The sequence below is a fragment of the Convolutriloba macropyga genome, chromosome 3, assembly GCF_964194025.1.
Source record: "Convolutriloba macropyga chromosome 3, txConMacr16.3, whole genome shotgun sequence".
Lineage (NCBI taxonomy): Eukaryota > Metazoa > Xenacoelomorpha > Acoela > Convolutidae > Convolutriloba > Convolutriloba macropyga.
In genome coordinates this window covers 25,111,836-25,128,097 of record NC_134470.1, presented here as the reverse complement: position 1 = coordinate 25,128,097, position 16,262 = coordinate 25,111,836, and the positions used below count along the sequence as shown (strand labels likewise).

The window sequence follows — 16,262 nt, the reverse complement described above, 5'->3', positions numbered from 1 at the left end:
GAAAAAAGAACCTGGTTGTTGAGATTGCCCTACCCTTCTATCCTCACTCTCATGTCAGCTCTGTTCTCGAACAATTCGTTTTTCTCTCGATCGACCTAACTTTTCTTAGCCCTTATCTGTTTTCAGTGCCCCTGAGAGAAATGCCCTGTTCTTTCCTTTCTCCTCAATATTCAGAATAAGCTGAGAATTATCAGGGTCCTATGAGACAGCAGTGTTAGTTTTCTGATGGTTGCGGCTTGCAAACTGTGTTTTCCTTGGTCTATTGCTTAAGGTGTATTGTCCCCTCTGTAGATTAGGAGAAAGCGCTGCTGATGTGTTGAAAGCAGATTCAGTGTGACTTCGTTCTGTGTTCTGAATTTGTCCGTTATGTGTGCTGTTGCTCTCTGTGTTAACATTTCAGCATGGTTATATTTCTTTCTGCAGATTCATTTGCAAGTGTTGTCAACTCTTCACTTTCACTTGTTAGCTGTAGCTCCATGAGTTCGCTGCAACTTCAGCCTAACTGCTTTTTCTATGACTTCAAAAGTTCCAAAGTTTCCCGTAGTGTGCTTAGACCTTCGTTACTATTGCTTTGTTATTCGACGAGGTCTGTTAATGCGTTCCACTCTATCGGCGTTAGCTTAAGTTGTCGCTTGAGGCCGTTCTTTGCTGTTGATACTTTCGACTTTTTTGGCCTGTTGACTGTTTAAGAAGACTGTTTTATTTTAAAAAATGTATACTGCACTGTTACTGCAGCATGCTTCCTTGGAACAGCCCTGTCCTTGTTTATATTTTGTTCAACCTATTACTTAACTGAGGCTGTTGCTTATTGTGCTTATCTAATGCTTTCGTTTAATGATTTCTTGCTATGTTTGCTCTGCGTCTGCGTTATCATTAATCAGTGACGTTTGACATAGATGTGATGCCTCACTACTCAGAGTTGTATAGAGTTAAACCCTTCACTAATCAGTGAAATTTGTACAAAGTTAGATAAATATGATGTTTGTCTGGTTGCCTGTTTGTTTTTCGAAGGCGACAGAAGGAACGCTCACCTGTGGTGGCTAATTTTTTTTATTAATGTGTGTGTCTACTGACTCTGGTGAGGGTATAACTTCACGTTCCTATAAACCTTACTGTAGCAAGGACGTATCAGGCCTTGCAACTAATCTTAAATCTATGTGAGCGTGATAGTGGTGCCCTAAGTTTCACCTAAAGGAGGACCTACTCCTTTCAAAACTAATGGGGAATTGAAAGATACTATATTGAAGGACGCCTATTATTATCCAGCCTTCGAAATGAGGCATTCAATCTGCAAGAAAGGCTAGCCCATCTGTCGTGACTAGGCAACCCACGCAATCATCCTTCTCAGGAGAACTCTCATCTCAGTCTCACTTCTAGGGACAGAATAAAAATCTTGTTGAGTCAACCAGATTTTTATTCTTGACAGAATAAAAATCTGGTTGGATCTTTTTTGAATGTGATGTATTTAATTTAATTTTGTTAAGTTATCAAAACCAGAACTTAAAACGTGCTAAAGTGTCAAATTTCTAAGTTCCCCTATAAAAAACAAAAAATCCCCAGTCTGAGTTGAGCAAATTTCAAGGTCCGTTCTTGACCCTAGGATACGCCAAAAGTTTTTATGCTCTTTGGCCTGAGTCCTGCATACCATGACAACTTCTCAATAATATTTTTATTTCTGAAAGTCGCACACATGGTAGCAAATCAAGCTATATATATATATATAAACTACAATTCGCCCCATTGGCACACAAATTATGGTCAACAACGGGAAATCCCTTACTATAAATAATATTGGAAGTGAATGTCAATTAATTCTGACTTCTTCAATTAAATCAGCAAATATAAAGAGTATCAATGGAAATAGGTTGGGGAGATGGAAATCATGAAATGAAAGGGTTTTGGAGGACGGAGAGGTATCTGGGGGGAGGAAAATGTGTGTGGGTATAAAAAGTATAAAGGAACTCGGTTCCTTTACATATGGATAAAAAAGCTAACATGGTCTCAAAATAATATTAGGTAGTGTTTTATGTTTATCCGGCTTAGGGTCGAAATCCGATCACGTTTTCTGCAGCTATCGATCGGTTCACCGCAATATGGCCATCAAGGACCGCTTCAATCACTTTAACGGCCTTCTTCGCTCCACCAAGTTTAATTTGTTCATTTCTGATAAAGTTCAAGCGTTGTACCATCTCAGAGTAACCAGGTTCAATCAACATTTGGTCAATTAAGCGTTGCAGTTCGTTGTAGACTAGCCTTTTCAGAAGTTTCCCAATCCTGTTCCTCACTATACCATACGCATCTGTTTTCTTTTCAACAAACTTGTTATGTTTTTATGAATTAAGGCATCGCGCTGTCAGTTTTATGTTGACTTTTGAAATCAGAAAACGGAAAATAGTTTTTTGAAAAATTTAGGATAAAAACTTAGTCTGTAGGATCTTTTAAAAATACTGTAAAAAAATTGGGAGATTGATTATTCTGTCTTGAGCCAGATGAGAGGTCACTTCTGTCTGGGACCGCGACCAGTGCTACACCTGGTTTCAGCGAGTTTCGACAATCAGAATTTTACAAATATGTCCTGTCGGAATGAACTTGTTTGCGCTACAATTTGTGCTAGCTTGCTTATAACACATTTTATGTTGATTTCTGTTTAATTTAAAACCATTTTGTCAAATTACAGGCCATATTAAGATTTAGAAAACAGATGCCCAAAGCGTTTGAGTTGATTGGTTGGTATCCGAAGTATGGCCTGGTGATCATTGGCGTGACTGAGTGAACGCCTTCGAGCATTGCGTTGTTGGCACAATTGGTGATGAACAACTTCACTTTTGGATGTAGCAAGACTGTTAGCCGTGGTAAATTAGCAGCACAGAAAAGTCGAGGGGATTCATAAACTGAAATACACACACAACAGGCCACAGAATTCATGTTTTCTTGTTTATTCTGTCATCCTAACCTCACTTGAAAACAGCACCAGCTAATTTCTCCACTGATCAGAGACAAAATGCCAGATCTTTACACAGCCATATTCTAGTATATCAGATTTCCCTATAAAGTAAGGCCACATTTTAATGCTGCTGGCATTTTTACAAGGAAAACCATGTGTTTGAAGCAAGGTTACGTGACTCTGCTAAGTTTTACTCTATACACTGGCTTATATTCGAATCACAATACGGTTCTCGATTGATGGCAAATTTTCTCACTGACCGTATGAACATCCTAAACTATACAAGAAGATCAGTTGCACAAGACTATCCTATTTCTGTACCAACGATAACGCTGCTCGCAGATAGTATACTGCTGGTCCGTACATTAGTTACTTAAACGGCGGGGTTAATTAAGAGACCACATGTATAACTTGAGAGTTCAACCCCTAGTTCTACTCATGGTATTTAGTTGTATTAAAGAAAGTCAAATGCAAATATGAATTAATAAGTCAGGTTAACGGGCATTAAATATGAACCGCGCAGGAGGGGATAGAATAGTTCACTAGTTAGCACACGTTCATTTATTCTAAGTTAAATTGTAACTGAGATAGTATTTACGAGATGTTAAGTTGGACTTATCTGAATTCCAAATTGTGCCCAAGTTATTAGTTTATGACTAAGAGAGTTTAAAGTTAAGAACTAATCACAAAAAAAGTTAAAATCTAGCTCAATTAAGTTGAGATTTAAGGAAACAAACGATACTGGGGTATGATTTAAATCTGAAGTTAACGGGGGCCAAAAATAAATGGTAGTTGAGCGTACAAGCTCCTTGTATACTTGTGAACACGCGTCTCTCTAGTGTCCTATTGGATAGATAGAGATAACAGTGTCGACAGAATCATCAAGGTTCAGTTGGTATTTTCGAAGTGACGTGATAGAACCACCTTATGGTGTTTTCAATTCGAGTTGATGATCTTAAAATAGCATAATTTTCAAAACTACTTAGTATTTTGTTCACATGTTGAATTGGACTTCCTCCCAATCAAGTTTCTGCTTCACGCACTACGCCTTTCTCAAAATAGCACCTAAAGTTTTACGCAATGTTACGCAGTGTAGCACACTTCAGTACATCCCTTCCCGGTCCATAGGTACTAAATCAAAACATTAAATTTTACAAAGATGGATAATTTTTTGGCTAAATTTATAATAACTAAACATTAAAATTTTTTGAGGTTTATAACTTAGTTAAACATTGTCGAAGCTTCTTGTTACTGAGTTCTTCTCATGAAAAAGGAATGACGATGTCCTGATTACATTGTCATACAAAATATTATGTTCAACATTTTGGGTGGTCGTGGGTATAGACCGTTTGTAGATTTTCTATAAAAGTTTTGCTGTTATTACATCTGAAGTTGAGTAGGGAAGATAAGGTAGATTTAGAGATATACTTGTCAATTTATTTGTCTAAAATGACCAGCAAGATAAATAAAAATTGAGATTAAAATAAAGGCGCACAACAACATAGGGGTTGGTGTTGCGGAAATTACTCCCCAATTAAAGAATGCGGTTTCATAACTGATCTTTATTTGCGTATTTGCTAAATAAGAAATCAATCCAAGAAGACTTTGAAGTTGTTTTTCAAGGATTCAATGTTCAACGTTTGTGTTGATCATTTTGAATTGTTTTTATGACGTGATTTAATTTGCTCTCTGTCATCATTTCAAAGCAAATAACATTTTCACACTGGAAATTGGAATAATCTAAATTAGAGATCCTGCAATTTACATGTTGAAAGTAATTTGTTCAGCTAAATTTATCCATACGAATTCAATAAGTTGGGAAAATGAGCAATAATCTATATACCATTCAATGTAAACAGCTCTTTCAAAATATGTTTTCATTCTGAATAAGAAAGTAAATCAAAGTTTGTGTCAACAGCAATTGAGCAATGAAGACTAGGTTAATCTTTAATCTTTGGAAGAAACGAGAGCAGAATTTAACAAGAGTATGAAAACCAAAATTTTTTACATGTTGGGTGGAAATAAAGACGTCGTTCGCGTAGGAAATTGTGGAATAAATGATGAAAATAGTCAACTGTAATAAGTGAGCCGCCGAAAGTTTAAGTTATTGATATTAATGAGTTCCTCTGTGTAACTAAACTTTGGAATCTGATGAACATAAACTAAATAATCTAACGAAATTTGATTTCATTAGAATTGTTGTCTTTGAGAACTAAGATAATTTCTTGTAGCTCGAATGTCAAATAAACTGAAAATAGAGTGTAAAATTTGCTTCCTACTGAAAAGGTTTTTGAATTTTTAATGAGCTGTGATACAAAAAATTTAATGAGATCGCAATAGAATTTTTTAAATACAAAATGTATACTAAAAAATTGCACGTAATTGATTTTAAGAAATTTGATGGAAGTCTTTATAATCAAAACGACTCTTTGTTCACTATAAACTTTTAGCAAAGCAACCGGTGAACTGATTAAACTGACTCAAAATTTTGAGCGGATTGGGGAATTATAACCATATTATCGTCAAGGGATACATGAGAAATGCAGATTCGTTAGAAATATCCGGTATCTACTTGCAGGTATTGGAACTCATAAATTTGTCAAATTGACTCAAATAATTAGGCTTTATAGCGCAATCGTATAACGAATAACTTTTCTCACCGGCAGAGAAAGAAAAAGAAAGAAGAAGGAACTACTGAAAATCAACAATTACAAATTTGTCTATTCCATTTTTTGAGTGCCCAACGTGACGAGCGGAGGACTTGAGTTAATGCTTCAGGTTGAACATCTCCAGTTGGAGCTCTGAGACCCGTTGATCTAACTGTGAGCGTTAATCTAACTGAGAGCGTTGTATTTCGGTGAGAAATTGTGGTTCTACCTGATAAGTAAATGTATCTAGCTGGGGAAAGAGATTGGCTGTAACATTGTCAATCGGGACTTCTATTGTTTGCCATTCTAGATTGTAATTAGCTTTTAAAATTAAACTTTCCCTGCGACAAGTAACCAATGAGGTTGAATCTATTGATCTTTGCTTGAAATTTGTCGATTAGGTTCAAATCAATATTTAGGTGTCGCTGGGTTGAATATCTCTCTAATAAATTGTTTACGTGGTTGTTTTTTAGCAATTGTTGCTGCGGTCTTTGTTCGTTTCTTATTTGATGTTGTCATTGTTGATTAAATACTACTAGATGTTTAAGTTTGCAATGCTGAATCCTTGATTGTCGGAAGTTTGTGGATGAAGTAACATGAGTTGTGGGTTTTACTGATGACAAAAGTCGCGAACGTTGTTCAGCTCCGGATTGAGGTTTAGGCGGTGGTTGTATAGTGTAATCGGGCCAACAATTTGAAGGTTCTTTCCGAAAGACTGATATTATTTCACTAGAGTAGACGAAAATTCCTAAAATATCAAGTAATCTCTACTTTTACTCTATTCTAAGAGTTTGTTCTACAGTTCTTCGGCAAGTTATTATACAGACAGCTTTTATCTTCCTATTTTGTTTTTAATTCTCATTTTAGTTAAGTCTGCAGTAAAAAAGAAGTAGTCCTCCTCATTTATGCATCATATAGTTTGATGACATTAAAAGTAATAAAAGAATTATTCCTATACTGGAAACGTAGGAACGTTAGGATGTTCCGCATTGCTCAATTATATATTGTATATTGCCGAATTTTTCATTAAACCTTTTATTGAAGAAATTGATGAGTTGAATAAATCTAGATAAATTGTTAGGTAAGTAGAATAATCTGTTCCGGAAAATTTCAAAATAAGTTTCCGCTACTTAAAAATCACTTTTCAAAGTCTTTGAGGACTACTTACATTTTGGAGTTTAAAGTGATTGAAGTCCAGAATTATATCATTTTTGTATGGGTTGATAGATGCATGAATGCTTGCAGTGGTTATGATTGCAATATGCTGAATGACTATAGGAGGTTTAAAGAGTGCAGGTCCTCTAACTCTTATTATCTGTGGGGTTAGCCAACCCAAGAATAGTCTTGATCAATATCTCGGTAAAATAAATTTGAATGCTTTTTGAGCACAATTGTTCTTCGGCTTCAGTGAAAGTTTGTCCAGAAATAAGGTCATCAAAACGTGTTTCATCTCCATAAAGAATTGGTATTCTATTATAGCACTCTTTGAGACTTTGTAGGGGAATGAAATTATGGACAATTATACGGCCAGGCAACCTTGCCGATTGTTTTGAGAAACATTGATCGGTATCTTGGTAATGTGTATCCAGCTCAACGCCGATTTCCATGATAAATCCTTAAGGTATAGAGAAATGTTGAGAGTTCTAGCTCAAAGTAATTTCCTAATAATACTAGAGTGAAAGCTTGCAGTGGCCGAAGATTATTAAAGCGCAAATAGTCAGTCTGTCTTCTAAGATATGCTTCGAAAGTACTATTTGCATTAAATAGAAAAAGTTTTGAATCAACTGTCCGACTGCATTGGAATATAATTTACTTTTTCAATTAAATAGCACCTAAATCAGATTTAAATTTGTGATTATATTCTCCAGCGTTCAGATCGAAGCTGTTCCGAAGAGTAACGTTTAGAAAGTCATATGGGGTAGGGAATACTATTCGTGTATGATTGGAAAAAGAATGTGGTTGGTTATAAACTTTTATCAAAAAGCTTTGAATCACAATCTGACTGAGCTGAGTTAAGTTTGAGATACTTTACTATACAAAATTTCTAGTTAGCTTTAATTATTTGCTAATGAGTCAGTAGATGTAGAAGCGCAGCTTCAGTTTGATAAAGGACAAGATAGAGGTACATTTCGCCAGTTACTAACTTTGCCATCTCCAGAGTTTTCTTTTTGTTTTCTCAGGCTAACTTTTTGCATATATGTTCCATAATTATAGAGTGTAATCCATTCTCTAGAATTAAATTTGTTATTGCCACTTTCAATGTTGCTTGAGTTAAAATTTGAGAGCAAAATTTTGTCAAAATCTACTGAATTGGAAGAAGGGGAAAATTTTGCCGTTTTTTTCCTTGCAGATTTGCATTTCTGAGCGTCTAGATTAGCTGAAGTGGTAATTTCATTTTGCTTGGCATCAATGCGGCTTGAGTCAAAAGAATCGCAAAACCATAGTAACTGTTTTTGGCTTTCATCAAATATAGTTGCTTCCAATTTTATATTTCAATTTCTGTAAACAGTGACTCGTGCTCCTTTAGTGCTGATTTTGTCAGGGTGAATTTTACAAGCACGCTTCTTTTAGGACATACATCTATTTAAAGTCAATTTTTAGCAAGAAGGTTAGGAGCTGTATTGTCACAGATACTCATATATTGAAAAGGTATAGCGTCCGTGAGAGACGTTAAAAGTAGTAGTGCAACGCATACAATGAAGATCAGATATTTTGCCGAGCAAACTTTTATAACACAGGGAAAAACAAGAGGTTCTGATAGCAGTAAACTTAAGAAATGGAGCAGAGGGAAACTTGATACCTAGATAGATTTTCAGTTCTATTACTTTTGGAGCCAGAATATTCTTGTCAGCATTTAATATTGTTGCTTTAAGGCGTATTTTACAGTGCATAATACTTCTAAAGGGTCAATTAGTTTTCATCAACCTTCAGCAATTGAAAATTTCTTGGAATGTGTTAATAAATAAAGGTCTGTTATCTGTTCAGAAATCCAATTGCACTTATTTTTCTTATACTCTTTAAAATGCGGCTGAGACTTAAGGTAAAATAAGATTTTTTCAATTTTTTCCATACGTTTAGCAATATCTAATAATTAGTAAAGACAGTATAAGTTGCATTTTTCAAATTCAATTTAATTTTATCGAAAATTAATTTAACATTTCAGCTCAAAAATCTGAGCACAGTTATAATGAGCCCAAAATATGACAAATTATGCGCTGGTATCGGATGTTTAAAAAATTGCAATTATTTTCTATTCACTAAAAACAAAGCAATTGTCAAGTGTTGTTTCCGACTGTCAACGTTTTCTGTAGAGGGGGTACTCTACTATAAGAAATTTGCTCGTATACTAAAGCAGTAGGAACTTGTGTCTCAAAGGAAAGCGTTAACTTAGATTAGGGATCTACGGTAAATGGAGCTCCAGTGATTTCGAGGTTTTGTTTCTTTTTCGTTTTTCAATGGGAAATAAAAGCAATTGCTATGTTCGGCAAACAATTTTTTCTAAGTTCACAATTTGGTCTCTGACGAAAAATTTTTTTTATTTGAAACATATGATCGATCAATTGTAGCTGACTCATTGTTGTACTTCAAGGTTTTACGCGGAATTTTATAAGAAGTGTAAGAGGTGCAAATAGGGAACGTTCTAGTTAAATAATCGCTTAGAAGAAAATTCAATGATCAATTGGTGGTTCTAAAACCAAACAAGAGACGTTTAGAAGGTCAAAGTCAACTAAGCTTGAGGAATGATTTTGATGTTAATAAAATGTTAAGTTGTTGATTGTTATATTTTCCCTTGAAGGCAACAAAAGGATCTTTGATAGTAATAATAGCAAACAGTTCTACAGTTCGTGTTTCATTGGAAGCTTGACAACTGGTTAGCGTGTTTAGTTCGGTATTGAATTTCAACTTCACAAGTGTATCAGGATTGATAGAAAGAGAACTAAGAATACCTTTTTTTCGTTTGAGACTTCAGTCATAAATTAGAGTTGATCAAGTTTGAAGAGAGTTTTGAGTGTGTCTAAGTTCAATCTCTTATGGTGTGTTAACTGGTGATGAAGGTGTTAAATGTGATTTGAGTTGGTTGAAATCAAATTGATCATGAAGTAAAAAAATTTTTACTAAAATTTTTCAAAATGATTTTTCGCTACTTAATAATGACTTTGTTGAGTCCTTGAGGACTCCTTTCATTTTGGAGTTGGAGTTGATTGAAATCCAGAATTCTTTTTTTTAATATACAAATTAAAATGAATAAATTTATTTTTTGACTTATGTCTCTTGCAGATGACTTGTTGATTTCTCCAACTTCCATTTAATTAATGAAGAGAGTATAAGATGCATCTAACAAATTCAATTTAATTTTATCAAAAAAGTAATTTAAAATTTCAGCTCAAAAACCTGAGCGCAATTATAGTCAGCCCAAAATATGACAAATTATGCGCCGGTATTGGATGTCACAAAAAATGCAATTATTTTTTGTTCACTAGAAACAAAGCAATTGTCAAGTGTTACAGTTCCGATTCTCAACGTTTTCTGTAGAACAGATTTTTTATTATAAGACAATGGCTCGTATACTAAAGCAGGAAAAATTTGTGTCTGAAAAGACTCGAAAGATATTGTTAACATAGATTAGGGATCTACAGTAAATGGAGCTCCAGTCATTTCGAGGTGTTGGTTTCTTTTTCGTTGTTCAACGGGAAATAAAAGCAAACGGTTTGTTTGGCAGACATTTTTTTTCTAAATTCACAAAAAGGTCTCTGACAAAAAAAATAGTTTTTTCTTTATGTGAAACGTACGATTGATCAGTTGTTGCTGACTCCTTTTTATACTTCAAGGTTTAGTGCGGAATATTATACGAATTGTACGAAGTGGCAAATGGGGAACGCTTTTGTCCAATAATCGCTTAGATGTATATTCATTGATCTATTGGTGGTTCTAAAACCAAACAAGGGACATTTAGAAGTTAGAAGGTTAAAGTCAACTAAGCTTGAAGAATGAATTTGATGTTAAAAAATTGTTAAGTTGTTGATTGCTATATTTCCACTGAAGACAGCAATAGGGTCTTTGATAGTAATGATAGCAAACAGTACAACACTTCTTGCTTCGTTAGAAGCTTGAAAACCAGTTACCGTTTTAATTCCATATTGAATTTCAACTTTAGATTTGCTTTAGCAATTACTTTCTCAAGTGTATCGGGATTGAAAGAAAGAGAACTAAGAATACGGTTTTTGTCGATTGAGACTTCAGTCATAAATTAGAATTGATAAATTTTGAGTTTTGAGTGTGTCTAAACTCATTGTCTCATGGTGTGTTAACATGTGATGAAGGTGTTTAATTTGATTTGAGGTGTCTTAAATCGAAATTATTCTTAAAGAACAAAAAATGTTTTCCTGAAAATTTTCAAAATGATTTTCCGCTACCTAATAATGACTTTGTAAAGTCCCTGAGGACTTCTTTCATTTTGGAGTTTTAGGTGATTGAAGTTCAGAATTCTTTCTTAGAATCATTTTTATATGGGTAGATAGATGCATGAATGCTTGCAGTGGTTATGATTGCAATTTGCTGAAAAACTACGGGAGTTTTAGGGAGTGCAAGTCCTCTTACTTTTTTATCTGTGGGGTTAGCCAACCCCAGAATTGTCTTGATCAAAATCTCGTTGATACATTCTTGAATGCTTTTTAGAACACAATTGTTCTGCGGCTTCAGTGAAAGTTTGTTCAGAAATAAGATCAACAAAATATATTTGATCTTCATAAAGAATTGGTATTCTATTATAGCACTCATTGATACTTTGTATAGGGAATGAAATTAAGAACAGATATACAGCCAGGTAACATTGCCGTTTGTTTTCAGAAACATTGTATGGTATCTTGGTAATGTGTATCCAACTCAACGCAGATTTCCATGAGAAATCCTTAAAGTATAGAGAAATGTTGAGAGTTCTAGCTCAAAGTCATTTCCTAATAATACTAGAGTGAAAGCTTGCAGTGGCCGAAGATTATTAAATCGCAAATAGTCAGTCTCTATTCTAAGATATGCTTCGAAAGTACTATTTGCATAAAATAGAAAAGGTTTTGAATCAACTGTCTGACTGCATTGGAATATAATTTACTTTTTCAATTAAATAGCACCCGTATCAGATTTAAATTTGTGATTACGTTCACCAGCGTTCAGATCGAAGCTGTTACGAAGAGTAACGTATAGAAAGTCATATGGCGTAGGGAATGCTATTCGTGTTTGATTGGAAAAAGAATGTTTGTTATAAACTTTGAACATAAAGGTTTGAATTACAATCTGACTGAGCTGAGTTAAGTTTAAGATAGTTTACTATAAAAAATTTGTAGTTAGCTTTAAATTTTTGCGCATCAGAGGTACGGATCTTACTGAGGCAGCCTCAGGTTGATAGAGGAAGAGATAGAGGTACATTTCGCCACTTACCAACAGTGCCATCTCTAGGGTTTTCTTTTTGTTTTCTCAGGCTAATTTTTTGCATATATGTTCCATAGGCATATAGTGTAATCCATTTTCTAGAACTAACTTCATTATTGCCAGTTTCTACGTTGCTTGAGTTGCAGTTTGTTTGAGAACAAAATTTTGTCAAAATCTAATGAGTTGGAAGAAGGGAAAAATTATACCGTTGTTTTCCGACGTAATAAATTAAAGAGTAATAATATTCTGTCTGGCATCTGTGCTGCTTGAATCAAAAGAAAAAAGAATGGCAAAACCAGAGTAACTGTTGTTGGGTTGCATCACACTTTGTAGCTTCCAATTTTACTTTTTAATTTTGTTTGGTAAACAGTGACTCGTGCTCCTTTAGTGCTGATTTTTTCAGGGTGAATTTTACAAGCACGCTGTTTTTGAAGGAAATAAATCTGTTTGAAATCAATCTACGGCAAGAACTTTATGAAATGTATTGTCATAGATACTCATCTTTTGAAAAAGGTATAGCGTCTGTTGGAGACGTTAAAAGTAGTAGTGCAACGCATATAATGAAGATCAGAGATTTTGCAGAGCAAACGTTTATAACACAGGGAACAACAGAAAGCTTTATAGCAGTAAACTTAAGAAATTGAGCAGAAGGAAACTGGTTACGGAAGCAGATTTTCAGTTATTTTACTTTTGGATCCCGAATTTTCTTTTCATCATTTAAATTCGCTGCTTTAAGCCATAATTTACACTGCGTAAAAATTCTAAAGGTTCATTTATTTTTCATCATACTTCGGCAAAAGAAAATTGCTTTGAATCTTTTAATAAATTAAGGTCTGGTATCTCTTCAGAGACTCAATTGCACTTATTTTTCATATAATCTCTAAAATGCGGGTGAGACTTAAGTTAAAACAAGATTTTTTCAGTTTTTTTCATACGTTTAGCAATATCTGCTACAACAGGTGAGAACAATTTTAAACAAATTAAAATGAATAAATTTGTTTTTGACTTACATCTCTTGCAGATGACTTGTTGATTCAAAAACCTGAGCGCAATTATAGTGAGCCCAAAATATGACAAATTATGCACCAGTATTCGATGTCACCAAAAATGCAATTATTTTTTATTCACTAGAAACAAAGCAATTTTCAAGAGTTACAGTTCCGATTCTCACGTTTTCTGTAGAACGGATATTTTACTATAAGACAATGGCTCGTATACTAAAGCAGGAATAATTTGTGTCTTAAAAGACTCGAAAGATAGTGTTAACATAGATTAGGGATCTACAGTAAATGGAGCTCCAGTGATTTTGAGGTATTGTTTCTTTTTCGTTGTTCAACGGGAAATAAAAGCAATCGGTTTGTTCGGCAGACATTTTTTTCTAAATTCACAAAAAGGTCTCTGACGAAAAAATTATTTTTTTTCTTTATATGAAACGTACGATTGATCAATTGTTGCTGACTCTTTTTTATACTTAAAGGTTTAGTGCTGAATATTATACGAATTGTAAGAAGTGGCAAATGGGGAACGCTTTATTCAAATAATTGCTGAGATTTATATTCATTGATCTATTGGTGGTTCTAAGACCAAACAAGGGATATTAGAAGTCAGAAGGTTAAAATCAACTAAGCTTGATGAATGAACTTGATGTTAAAAAATTGTTAAGTTGTTGATTGTTATATTTTCCCTTGAAGGCAACAGAAGGATTTTTGATAGTAATTATAGCAAACAGCTCTACATTTCGTGTTTCGTTGGAAGTTTGACAACGGGTTAGCGTTTTTAGTTCGGTAATGAATTCCAACTTTACAAGTGTATCAGGATTGATAGACAGAGAACTAAGAACACGTTTTTTTCGATTGAGACTTCGGTCATAAATTAGAGTTGATCAAGTTTGAAGAGAGTTTTGAGTGTGTCTAAGTTCAATCTCTTATGGTGTGTTAACTGGTGATGAAGGTGCTTAATGTGATTTGAGTTGGTTGAAATCAAATTGCTCTTAAAGTATAAAATTTTTTCCTGAACTTTTTCAAAATGATTTTCCTCTACTTAATAATGACTTTGTAAAGTCCTTGAGGACTCCGTTCATATTGGAGTTTGAGGTGATTGAAGTCCAGAATTCTATTTTTTTTATATTGGTGGATAGATGCATGAATGGTTAAAGTGATTTTGATTGCAATTTGCTGAATGACTATGGGAGGTTTAAAGAGTGCAGGTCCTCTAACTCTTCTTATATAAATTTGAATGCTTTTTAAAGCACAATTGTTCTGCGGCGTCAGTGAAAGTTGATCCAGAAATAAGATCGACAAAATTTATTTCATCTTCATAAAGAATTGGTATTCTATTACAGCTCTTCTCGACACTTTCGTGGCAACTGGTCCAATAGATGGCATAAAATGAAATTGAATATCATTAATTTCATCATTTATTTCATGAAGTTAAGCATTTAACCTAATCAAAAAATCTTAAATTATGGGCTAAACTTGAAGGTTGTTTTCCTACACAACTAAAATGTCAGAATATATTACTTTGGTTCTAAAATAGCTTTTGCATCAACCCGTCTTGTGATATAGAAAGACTTAGCAAAAAACTTTCTAGGGCTAAATTATTTTGTTTATTCCTGTTTTTATACATGTGAGAAAATTTGATTTAGCCAGGACTTTCTGACAAGTGCTTCTAATTTGCGCAAACTTAGGAGCCCTAGAGCTGTTCTCTAGCGAGCATCGAACTCCTTAGTATAATTGTGGGCCGGATTTTTTATTCTATACTGTATTAAAAACATGCGGGAAAAATGAAAAGTTGCCGCTAATGTTAGGGCTTCAGATTTACCATTTTTTTTTACTAATCACTTCCTAGACAATTAATGAACGTGTGCGACAATGAACAACTGTTTGTTTTCAAATTAACTCATTTTAACTTGACAATATCTGTCTACTTTTTTTGACAACATCTTTGGCTAAAAACTTTGACAAAATTTTTGGCGAAAATAAAAATTCGGTTCCTAATTTTTCGTAAGAGCTTTAATTTTTTTAAAACTTTCCTCGAGTCTTTAATTCATTAAAGTTTGCTGCAATTGTTGACTTCATGGATTGATTACATGTTTGTTTCCTAGCTAAAATGAGACTTAGCATAACTAACTAATTAGCAAAAGACAAATTTCTGTACTCAAAGTCTACGGTGTTTTCACATGGGGGCGAATTTGTGCTGAGATTTGCTTCGGGTAACATGTGTATGGAGCGTTAGTTTGCAACAAAGGGTATACAAGAGTACTGAAATTGTATAAATGTTAAACACGTATAGAAGTTAAGTGTTTGTAACAGATTGCAAAGTTGATTTATCACGTAAATTGTGTATCATTTGCGTCAAGTATGGCATTTGCTTTTTGATTTTACGTTCCTGAAGATCTGTTGCCTTCGTCTCTGATTCTAAGCATTTTATTTTGATTCTTAGTTCTTGATTTTTTAAATTTTTTCCTCAGTTTTTCTCTTTAAAACCTTCTATCTCTCCGACTTTCTAATTTTGTGTGTCTTCATTTTATTTTGTTTCTCTGCCTGTACTCTTTAACCATGACAATTAGTGAGTATGCGCAACAATGAAAAACAGTTTGTTTTCAGATCAACTCATTTAAGCTTGACAATCTTTTCAACACTTTTTCGACAATTTTCTTGGCTAAAAACATTGATAACATTTTAGCCGAAACAGAAAATTCTGTTCTAAACACTCTCGCTACTATTATTTTGTTTGCGATATAACGAACTTGCACTTATCTATTGCGTGTAACGCCAAAAAGGGAACGCATTCCCCTTTCGAAGGTAACGATACAGAAAATTTCGCTGCGATGTCTTTATTTTGTGTGATGTAAACTTTTGTGATCTATCAACAGCGAGCGTTTGAGCAAGTTGTGGTCTGGGTTGTTGAGTGGATGATTTTATTACTATGTCATAGGAATGAAAAGTTTGGAATTGGGTGAAATGACACGTAGAATTGACTATTGTCGTTTTTTAATTATTCTTAAAAGCTTTAATTTTTTAAAAAACATTCCTTGGACATTTAATTTTTACTCCGATGGTTGACTTCAAAGATTGCCTACAGGTTCGGTTCCTGGCTAAAATGAGAGTTAGCCTAACTAACTAATTTGCAGGTGACAAATTTCTGTACTCAAATTTTACGATATTTGCTTATGGGGGGCTAATTTATGCTTATATTTGCTTTGGGTAACATGTGTGTGTAGCATTAGTTTGCTACAAAAGCGTACA

At 34.1% G+C, this 16,262-nt stretch overlaps 1 protein-coding gene across 3 annotated transcripts in view; it reads right to left on the bottom strand.

The window, feature by feature from the left end:
• Window positions 1-1,726: 1,726 nt before the first annotated feature.
• The window catches only part of LOC142336957 (UDP-glucuronosyltransferase 2C1-like), a 115,151-nt gene continuing 100,615 nt past the window's right edge, over window positions 1,727-16,262 (bottom strand). For all 3 annotated transcript variants that reach the window (XM_075385953.1, XM_075385951.1, XM_075385952.1), the window contains 2 exons: window positions 2,706-2,891; window positions 1,727-2,284 (listed from right to left, as the gene is read on the bottom strand). In XM_075385953.1, the coding sequence (XP_075242068.1) occupies window positions 2,040-2,284; window positions 2,706-2,891 (431 nt within the window). In that variant the 3' untranslated portion in view covers window positions 1,727-2,039. The remainder of the gene's footprint in view (window positions 2,285-2,705; window positions 2,892-16,262) is intronic.